The 10606-nt window shown below is 41.6% G+C and overlaps 1 protein-coding gene across 1 annotated transcript in view; it reads left to right on the forward strand.

Annotated features, from left to right (window-relative positions):
- LOC311339017 (dihydropyridine-sensitive L-type skeletal muscle calcium channel subunit alpha-1-like) overlaps positions 1 to 10130 on the forward strand; it is a 58945-nt gene extending 48815 nt beyond the window's left edge. Inside the window, exons 27-39 of the mRNA XM_084464369.1 lie at positions 895 to 942; positions 1131 to 1157; positions 1263 to 1388; positions 1485 to 1550; positions 1649 to 1740; positions 2801 to 2960; positions 3092 to 3219; positions 5973 to 6069; positions 6149 to 6251; positions 7148 to 7249; positions 7395 to 7525; positions 8464 to 8577; positions 9776 to 10130. Of these exons, the coding sequence (XP_084320495.1) occupies positions 895 to 942; positions 1131 to 1157; positions 1263 to 1388; positions 1485 to 1550; positions 1649 to 1740; positions 2801 to 2960; positions 3092 to 3219; positions 5973 to 6069; positions 6149 to 6251; positions 7148 to 7249; positions 7395 to 7525; positions 8464 to 8577; positions 9776 to 9892 (1311 nt within the window). The 3' untranslated portion in view covers positions 9893 to 10130. The remainder of the gene's footprint in view (positions 1 to 894; positions 943 to 1130; positions 1158 to 1262; positions 1389 to 1484; positions 1551 to 1648; positions 1741 to 2800; positions 2961 to 3091; positions 3220 to 5972; positions 6070 to 6148; positions 6252 to 7147; positions 7250 to 7394; positions 7526 to 8463; positions 8578 to 9775) is intronic.
- Positions 10131 to 10606: the final 476 nt, after the last annotated feature.

A 10606-nucleotide genomic window follows, 5' to 3' on the forward strand; every position in this document is an offset into this window, starting at 1 on the left:
CTCGACTCGACTCGACTCACCACGCCTTTTTTGCGTTTCCATTGGCAAAAAAAGTATCCGGTACCTAGTACCGGGTACTTTTTTTTAGTACTACCTCCGTCGAGGTTCCAAGCGAGCGGAGTAGGTACTTTTGTGTGACGTAAACAGGCTGCTGGTAACTGATTGGCCAGCAGCTGTAAATGGGAATAATCACTCAAAGTTAAGTTGTGTCCGGCGTGGTTCGAGTCCACGAACCCGCTCCCGAGGGGGACACTGATCAGTGTTTCGCCGTGTGTGTTGCTCCTTTCCCGGGGCTAGAGTTAGGCTGCGCGTGGTTGTGTGTGTCCGGCGTGGCTGGAGTCCACGGACCGGCTCCGGAGGATCAGCGTTTCGCTGTTTCGTTTTAGTGTCGTTCCTTTCCTAGGGCTCGAGTTTCGCCTCCATCAACGTTACCGTATGACAACTATAGACGCGCAGTCATTGCGCTTTTTATTTTATTTTATTTCCCATCATAACCTTTCCCGGGAATCAGGAAATAGTCTTGATCAGATTCAGATTTCCCGGGAATCGCGTCTCCCGTGACTAAAACCTAATGACGACCCGCCCATGTTGGAGAGGTTCTTTTCTACGACCCGCCCACATTGAAGAGGTACTTTTTTAGATGGAAACGCGACCAAACCGAGTCGAGTCGAGGCGAGTTGAGTCGAGTCGAGCTGATACTGTCGGTGGAAAAGCGTGGGGGGAGGGGGGGGGGGGGCGCAGCAGCAGCATGCCTGACCACATATGTCTACCCCTCTCTTTTTTTGGTAGACAGAAATCAAGATGTTTTAGAGGCAATGCTATACACCTCCACATCCAGCCATCCTCACAGCCTTGTGCCGCTAACCGTACTTCTGTTTGTTTTCCTCTCCCCAGGCAGCGCTAGCTTCTTCTGGAGGCCTTTACTGCCTCCACGGCTGTACGGTAATGGGATAGCATACTTATAATACTACCAACTTTTAATGTTTAACAAGCTTCTTAAGATAGCATATTTAATCCATTATATAATGTCGATTTTTGGAGGATTATAGGTCACAACATTGTATTATACATAATATACATTCTAAATGTGCTATCACAATGTATTATTGTAAAATGTATATCTTTTGTAGGAAGTGGATCCAATGCAGGCAATTGCAGTAAGTTTAGTTTTATCATGACAATCTTTCCATTGAATACAGTGAGAAACTTTGTTTTTGGACTCTATATTCATTGATATGATTGGGCTTTTTCCTTCTGTCAAGTCCAAGGAGAACATGAGCGTGTCCATCACTTTCTTCAGACTGTTCCGTGTCATGCGTCTCGTTAAGTTGCTCAATCGCTCTGAGGGCATACGGAACCTGCTGTGGACCTTCATCAAGTCTTTCCAGGTAGGAAACCCACTTGGAATCGTTTCATGGGCTTTGTAGCTTCTTTTTTTGATGAGTTATTGTTGCTAACTATGCGTTTCACTGGCTGTGTTTCAGGCATTGCCCTACGTAGCCCTGCTCATTCTGATGCTGTTTTTCATCTATGCTGTGGTTGGAATGCAGGTATATGTACATTGGAGAGACACACTCAAACATGTACACATAGACAGAAGAAAGCTCTAATTCCATCTGATTCTACTACTTTATCTCAATTTGAATAGATATTTGGGAAAATTGCCTTGGTAGATGGCACATACATCAACAGGAATAACAACTTCCAGACATTCCCACAAGCTGTGTTGCTACTGTTTAGGTAGGTGGACTATGTTTTTTGTTTTCAAATGTCTTATAAGGTAACCAAATGTATTTATTTCTTAAGATAAATCTGCAATAAGTTGTTTGTCACAAGATTCCAACTGTCCCGATAGAACAATCTCTTTAATGTGGCTATGCATGTAACCACCACTCAGGGTGGGAAACAAACAGAGTGCAGGTTTCACACTGTATTGGGTTCAATGAATTAATTAGGTAAGCAGGTTGAATGGGACTGGGACCAGGACCCAAGTGCAGGGATGAGGACGTTTGTTGCATGTTTGGCTGCAAACAACCGGTGAATGACATGGTGTCTAAACAATACTCTAAGCTTATAATTGTCATCCTTAACCGACCCACTAGTATTCCCAAATCCATTGATGCCAAAAGGTCGCTCAACCATACTCATTATAAACATTGAGTGTCCTTCATAGTTTGTTTATTCAAATAACTCCAGCCCATCCGTATCGTCCAAGAGTCGCTCCACATTTACACATCATAACAACAACAAAACACGTGAACATGCATGTGCACGTGCATGCATGTGCACATTCCACCTCTGGCCAAGCCCCATCCCACCGGAAACTCTGTCACTGCACCTCAGCACTCGCCCACACGGGGGTGGGTCTGAATAAACAGTATTCCATTTAGGAAGCAAGAGGGAAACAACAAGTAAAAAAATAATTCAGACCCAAATGCATAACCTTACTCAACTGTAAAAATTAAATCTAAAAGGTATTCACTATATTATTCAAGACAAACCACAAACAAATGTTACAGACTTAAATACACAACATAACAGATGAATGCAATACACTAGTGTATAAAGACAAACTAGGGATGATTTGAGCAGAAGACAAGGGGATACCAAGGGGAGGACTAAACATAATAAAACTAAAACTATTGTTATATAGCACAGTTATCATTAAACAGCTTCAGTTTGGTTAAATTACTATTTCCAGTCATGCCATCTATTCAACAAAGTATACAAAAAATGTCATGACACAACATGTGACAGAACATCACAGAATCACAACATCCATGACCCCGTCTCTTTGCAGGTGTGCCACTGGGGAGGCCTGGCACGAGGTCATGTTGGCCTGCATGTATGGGAAGAGGTGTGACCCCAAGTCAGACTACCTACCGGGGGAGGAGAACACCTGTGGAGCCAACTTTGCCATCATATATTTTATGAGTTTCTACATGCTATGTGCTTTCCTGGTAAATACATTCAAACAAGCCCAGAACACTCATAACCTTCATATGTTGTTAGTGCAGTAATACATCTGTATATCATGCAGACATGTGCATAACTGAATGCAGCTTATATTTGTTTAATTTCCTCTTTACAGATTATCAACCTGTTTGTGGCTGTTATTATGGACAACTTTGATTACCTGACACGTGATTGGTCGATTCTTGGACCCCAACACCTGGATGAGTTCAAGAAGATCTGGGCAGAATACGACCCTGAGGCCACGTAAGTATGTTGGAGAGAGCTTCAATGTGGGTTAGGATGTAGAAGGTCCTTCTGAGCGCTTCCTGTGGTGCAGTGCATTGACTCGTCTGAGTGGGAATGTGACAAAGCCTACTTTGGTTTGTGAATATTCTGTAGCGACTTATTTCAAATATTGCATCAGTGGTGGATGCATCACTGCTGCCAAACAGAGTATTGTTGAAACACTAGCAAGTGAGATAAAGGTGGGTTGTAAGATCTCGAGGATCTTACAAGGTCTTCCAGTGGTGGTCTTACTGGTGAACTTTAGCTATGGTTCTCTCTTGGTTGCCTCACTAGTCTCTCGCTCCACCAACATTGTGAAGCAAAGCACTGCACTGTTAAAAGAGGTTTGTTCAATGACCGCTCATGATCTACCTCACCTCCAAGTCTGCATGAGCTGCCCCTCTTAGTGCTGATTACCCAGTACCACGCCTAAATAGGGCACCCGAAAAGAGAACAGTACTCAGGGTCAAGATGACGTACTAGTTGCAGCACACTCCACTCTTATTCCCAACAATGCGTTTTACCAAGAGGACGAGGGTAAGGGTAGTGGTTATAAATAACATTGACAATTATTGGTTTATTTAATATTTAAAAAATTTGAAGCCCCTAACTCATCCAGTTAGGGGCTAAAGGTCATATGACGCCATCGACATGTGACCAACTGTAACAGACCATTACGGTGAAAAAACAACATTGTTAGAAAGTTGTCTGTTGTTGTTAGATCTTTTATGTGGATACGTTACATATTACTATATTGATCAAAATGATGTTAACATTAACATTAACATTAACATTAACATTAACTAATGATATTCCCCACGCAAAGAAGACATATGCTTAAATAAATGACGAGTGATAAGGGGAGCATGGCAACAAGCTCAGCATGCACACACCACCAATCCACAGAGAATTGGCCCAGACGGTTGAACTAATTGCTTTTTGGAAATGAATATTAAACAAATAAGAACACATGCATCAATTTAAAATACTGACAAACACATTTTCAGCATTGAAGTCGTTGATAACATCGACCCATGGCAGCAGCCCTCGTCCACAGACAGAGCTCAGTATAGAGCCTATAGGGGTTTAGAGACCGGTCCACTACTGTGGTAAGTAAGCTGTGGTAAGCAGTCAGGTCTTTGTCTCCAGCTGCCTCCGGTGTGCCAGGTGGGACAGTTGTCCTTGGCAGGCCATCATGTACAGAAGAAGAGGTCAGCTCTTTTCTCAGATAATGCAAACCAGCTTGTCGGCCTCAGCAATTGTCTAAAGAGAAAGTGTACCACGTCCAATGTGGACCGGAAGTGTCAGGTTCTGGATCATGTTAATTTGTTAAATTAATGTCATCACTGTTTGTGGCATTTCATTAATTGTTTAACAATTGAAGGTTTGGTCTCTATTACTCTATTAACTCTATTACTCACTACTTTGTCATGTCACACAGGATAAGTTTGCCTTCAGGGCTTTTTGCCAGAGAACACTTTCTGCCAGAAAACCTGCTGCCTGGAAGGCTTTAAGAGGTCAGGGGACAAAGTATAAATAGCAACACAGTACACCTAGGGAGGAAGTGGTGGGGGTGGATTAGCACTTCCCCCCAGGAGTCCAGGGTTTGTCTCCTGTATCTTTTCTAGACTAATTTGTCTTCTTTTTGTTTTCCGTTTGCAGAATGGTTACCTTTAGGCAACACACACTTTGTGTAGCTATGTCCAATGGTGTGTGGTGATGGCTGGTTTAACTTGTGCACGTTGATTACTCAATGGTGTGCAGCCTCACCCAGCCTCAGAGTCCAATCAGTATGACTGGGGCAGGTGAGGCTGCTTCGACCAGCCATCATCCACACACTCCACAGTTAGGTTTAGACCCTGTTTACACATACATGGTTATTTTGAAAGACAGAGACATTTCCCTTAGTTTGTGCCCTTCTTTTACACGCAAACTGAGAATTTGCCTCTGAAAACGATTCTTTGGTTGTACGTTTGGATGTAAATTGAGTTTTAGGCAGCCAACGTCACAGTATGCGCCAGAACTTGCACCTGCGCCGAAAGTGCGACCTATGTTTACATTTTCATTTGGGATTCTGATTGGCTAACAAGGGCTTGAGCTTCTCGTTACACTGCCACCTTCAGTTTTGGAATGTCTTGGCATATATACACTGGTTAGTGTAAACGAAAACTATTCTGAAAAATGACGTGTAAACGTAGCCTTAAGAACAGAATGACATGGTTTAGGTTAAGGCAGCCACACGTCACACATGGACTGAAGAGGTCAACTCAAATGTGTTGATTACTGATCATGTCCAGTTGTTAAATATACCAACTTACTGTTTGTGTTACTTATTAATCTGTTAAACAATGAAGGGTTTGGTGAACTCACTGACTAGTAATTTCACACAGACTGAAGTAATGGATCAGTTCAGTAGTCAGTGGTTCTGGTTTAGTTTGACCAGTTTGTCGCATATTTCTGTTCTCACACCACAAAAAATTCAAAAAAAGTTTTTTAAATGTTGTGATGCTTTGTATTAGTGGAACTTTTTTAGGCATTGTTATAAACACAGCAACAATGAGGACCATCAATAACTGAGTGATTGTGTCTTAACCAACGAAGCTGGCATCCCGCGGTTCAGAACGCACAACCTTCGGCAGGCTGCAGTTCACTAGTGCTGCCACTCCACAGCCCAGTGTGTTTATGAGGCTGGGCGTGTCCACACGCTGACCTGTGGATGGTTGTGTCTGCAGGGGCAGGATAAAGCACCTGGATGTGGTCACCTTGCTGCGGAGGATCCCTCCTCCTCTGGGCTTTGGCAAATTCTGTCCACATCGTATTGCCTGCAAGGTGAAGTCCTAGAAAATCAAATGCGAAGACTTGTAACCCATTTGAATCGTTATTAACTGTACTCAAACTGTATCTCCAGAGACTGGTCTCTATGAACATGCCTCTGAACAGCGATGGAACGGTCACCTTCAATGCCACACTGTTTGCATTGGTCCGGACTGCACTGAAGATCAAGACTGAAGGTGGGTGGGTCTATACATTTCTGTTATTATTTGTGTGGAGGGGCTACACTTATATTAAGACTCTTAAAGGGGGTCCTTGGCTATCATTTTGCAAAGTTAAATTTAATTTGTCAGGCCAGACCCATCGTCAACTGATCATATATGATGTATTTCTTTATATATGTGTTTCATGATGCCACATTGTTTGTGACTTTTGCGTGGTTGAAACACAAATAAATTATAGAGCCTCTCCTGCCCCCCCCCCCCTCCCCCCCCTGTTGTTAATGATACATCTATGAGATAACATAGTGGCTGGTCTCTATGGAGACAGAGATTTCACGTCTGGTCAGGTCAAACCCAGAGTGACACGCAGAATGGTGGAGCGTTTGACTGATTGACACAAATTTTAAATATATGTGAATGTGTACGACTACTTCGAAAAGAAGATGATTGGATAGAGCCACTGCCATTGCACAAAGGGGTCATCAAACAAACAATAAGGACTTTTATTTAATGCAAAACATAACACAGCAAATTGCACATAGAAAACCCCCACAAAGACAATTTGTTTAAGTTATATGCTATTCATTCTAGAAGCCAAGCAATATTCAGTACCCCTATCCTCCCAATGCTGTGGTATCACCCATTCAGCACCCCTATCCTCCCAACACTGTGGTATCACCCATTCAGCACCCCAATCCTTCCAATCTTTTGGTATCACCCATTCAGCACCCCTATCCTCCCAGTGCTGTGGTATCACCCATTCAGCACCCCCATCCTCCCGATGGACTGTCCTGCTCTTACACTCACACAATTCTGCCGACACACAGTTCTACTATTAAAGACTACTTTTCTATCAAACATTAGAGTCATCAAAGATTGAAGGTCACCCCTAAGACTCTCCATCTATTTGCCAGGTAACTTTGAACAAGCCAATGAGGAGCTACGGGCCATCATCAAGAAGATCTGGAAACGCACCAGCATGAAGCTTTTGGATCAGGTCATCCCACCAATAGGAGGTCACCATTCATGTTTCATCTTACAACCATTGCCTACATACAATATCCATGATGCAAATAATGTGCACAGTTCGTACTACTGATTACTTATTACCAATGTAGTTTACATCCAATGCCATTTCTGATACGCGTTTTGTCCTTGCAGACGACGAGGTTACCGTTGGCAAGTTCTACGCCACCTTCCTGATTCAGGATTATTTTAGAAAGATGAAGAAGAGACAGGAAGAATACTACGGCTTCCGACCAGACAAAACAAAGGCATCAAATGAGATCCAGGTCAGTGTACCTTGACAATAGTGGGTTAGCCAAACTTACCAATGAAAAAACAGGTGTTTGATTGTACTCTCATATTCACGAGGGAAAAGTGGACGACCCAATGTAGCTACTGTATATTGAATATCCTTTATTGTCCCATGAGGGAATTGGTTTTGGACTTTGGCTAATTCGGCAGTATGTTATTGTTGGAGGACATGCTTAGGGTTGGACAGGATTCATGTGCTGCTTTCTTTACATTTGATTGACACATGTGAAGAAGTACTTCAAACCTTCATTCATAACCTTTGGGCTTTATTATATCACTTGCAAATTATGAAATTTCATGATTATTTTCCTTGATTCAGTTCGCGTCGGTCAGTTTGCCAAGAAGTTCTGAATCGTTTGTTCGTTCATTCGTTCAGTCGCATTTCCGGTAGCGGTGAATCATGGAATTCACGGTTCTCAGCTGAGTCATTCAGACTCAGCTCCTCCCTCGTTCTCAAACGATCGTGCAAGCGGTCATCAATCAACACACAACATTACAACTAAGTTCAGCTGAGGAGCGCTTCATGTTCGGAATCTGGATGTTGTTGCCCAGGCCAGTCCCTCTTCATTACTCTGCTTACTTAACACAGTGAACAGCGAGTCAGCGAGTGGGAGGACGGGTCTGGGAGAATGAACAATATAGACGAACGAGAGAGAACTGAAACGTGGAATCAGGTCGGTTCGTTCTTGTTAAAGAGTCGTTCCTTCGAACTGATTCGGTCACAAACGACCCATCACTATTGCAAATATGATCACATACAAACAGTTGAGTTGATTCCCTATCAAAGCTGCCAATTATTTTGTAAATGTAATTGAAATATATGCTTTTTACCTTTTATTGAATTGTTAATCTAAATTTAAAAAATTTAAAACTAACCCTTGTTCTGCCCCGTTTGTCCTCCGAACTTCTCCAGGCTGGCCTGAGAAACATAGAGGAGGAGGCTGCTCCAGAACTCACCAGAACAATATCAGGGCTGCTGCTTAATGAGGAAGAGCTCAATGAGACGGACGAAGGAGCCATCTTCAGGGTGAGCTGGCTCAAAGATAAAGGATGGAGAGAGAGATGGAAGGGTCTTACAACCTTATTGAGAATAAACTTTAACAACTAGAGACAAATACAGTGGTAGGCATAAGTTTAGGCACCCATGCTAAAGTCTTAAACCCATGCTTAATGCCTTAATTAAACAAATGAGGAAAAATCCAACCTTTAAGGACACCAATTTGCTTTGTGAATGAATAATGTATCGTAAATAAATAAATGTTCTTCATTAAAATACAGGGTGCATAAGTATAGACACCCCTATGTTAAATTCCCATAGTGGCAGGCAGATTTTTATTTTTAAAAGCCAGTTATTTCAAGGATCCAGGATTGGAATTAAAATAGCCCCACATCATCACATACCCTTCACCATACCGAGAGATTGGCATGGTTTTATTTCAGTTAGCTTATTAGCTGGTTTGATTTGCATTGAGCAATCATTAGGCTAACTAACAGCTATAAGGCTAACTGAAAAGAACCATGCTAATCTCTAGGTATGGTGAAGGGTATGTGATGATGTGGGGCTATTTTAATTCCAAAGGCCTAGGTGACTTCATCAGGATGCATAGTATCCTGGATCCATGAAATAACTGGCTTTAAAAAATAAAAAGCTGCCTGCCTCTATGGGAATTTAACATAGGGGTGTCTATACTTATGCACCCTGTATTTTAATGGAGAACATGTATTTATTTCCGATACAATATTACGATATTATTCATTCACAAAGCAAATTGGTGTCCTTAAAGGTTGGATTTTTCCTCCATTTGTTTAATTAAGGCATTAAGATCAATTTCCAAAAGATGATTTTTTATTCCTCTTTTTAGTCAACTTTAGCATGGGTGCCTAAACTTATGCCTACCACTGTACGCCTTAGTTGTTGAAAACCAGGAGAGGATGCTGTTGATACAATCCTGATGAGTCAAATCATCATATTCCAAAATCAGGTACAGGTCACATAAAAAAAATTATAATAATTATGGCAGCATTGCTATTGTTCAATGAATGTAACAACTTGACACAATAGTCCAGTCTTGCAGTAGGTCACCAAATCTCTGTGTGAACGTAGTCAACAGTAGGGCCATTCACAACATCAGCTATTTCTACCCAGCTTTAAGTTACAGTAACTAACTTCAAAATATGTATTTAACTTGACTATCTTTTTATATTTTGTATATCTTTGAATCCAGCGCCAAGGAGGCCTGTTTGGGGAGCCTGCTGGGTTTTTCTCCAAAGAAAATGAAACTGACAACACCCACCAAGTGACCAACCAACGACCCCTTCAGATGTCGGAGAGTCAACAATAACCACATCCGAGTAACACTTTGATCTACTGAATATGATCATATTTACTTTATAATGATTCTAATTCCCAGCAGCTGGCATGGTACCGTAATGAGCTAAGTTTTACTCATCCAGGCAAAGGTGTCCTTTTACCTAATCCAGCATCTGCCTTATGATGAGCCAATGATTTTTATTAATAATGTAATGCCCTCACTGTTTACCATTATTAGCTTCACTTTCAAAACGGATTCCCTGTCATAGGTCCACTGAATTAATTACAGGTTGAGGTTTTTTATTCCACAATTGATTTCATTGTCATATTTTTATTTGAGAATTTCTCAAGCCAAAATACTTGATTCAAGTTGGCATGTTTTGAGCTCTTCAAGTAAAACTCCTATAAAACCATGTTGAACTGATTCTTAGTTTGTTCTACAAATATAAAATCCATAATGTTTGTGCCAACAAAAACACCATTTGTATTGATACGGACAACCAAATCTAATGTAAATCCCCAGCACTATGAGGTTTGTTAATCGTATACACACATGTACTAGTTTTTAGGCTTGTTTATTGGAAAAACTCAGAGCCAGAGAAAAACATGCAGCTAAATTATGAGTAGATAATGCATGGAAATTATTGAAAATGTGTAGAGTTCTGTGATTATACTGTAGCCTAAATACAGTACTGCCTGGTACGAAACAGATCGACCAATCACAACGGTTGATCTAATATGCAGC

The sequence above is a fragment of the Micromesistius poutassou genome (assembly GCF_964030765.1).
Source record: "Micromesistius poutassou genome assembly, chromosome: 2".
Classification (NCBI taxonomy): Eukaryota; Metazoa; Chordata; class Actinopteri; order Gadiformes; family Gadidae; genus Micromesistius; species Micromesistius poutassou.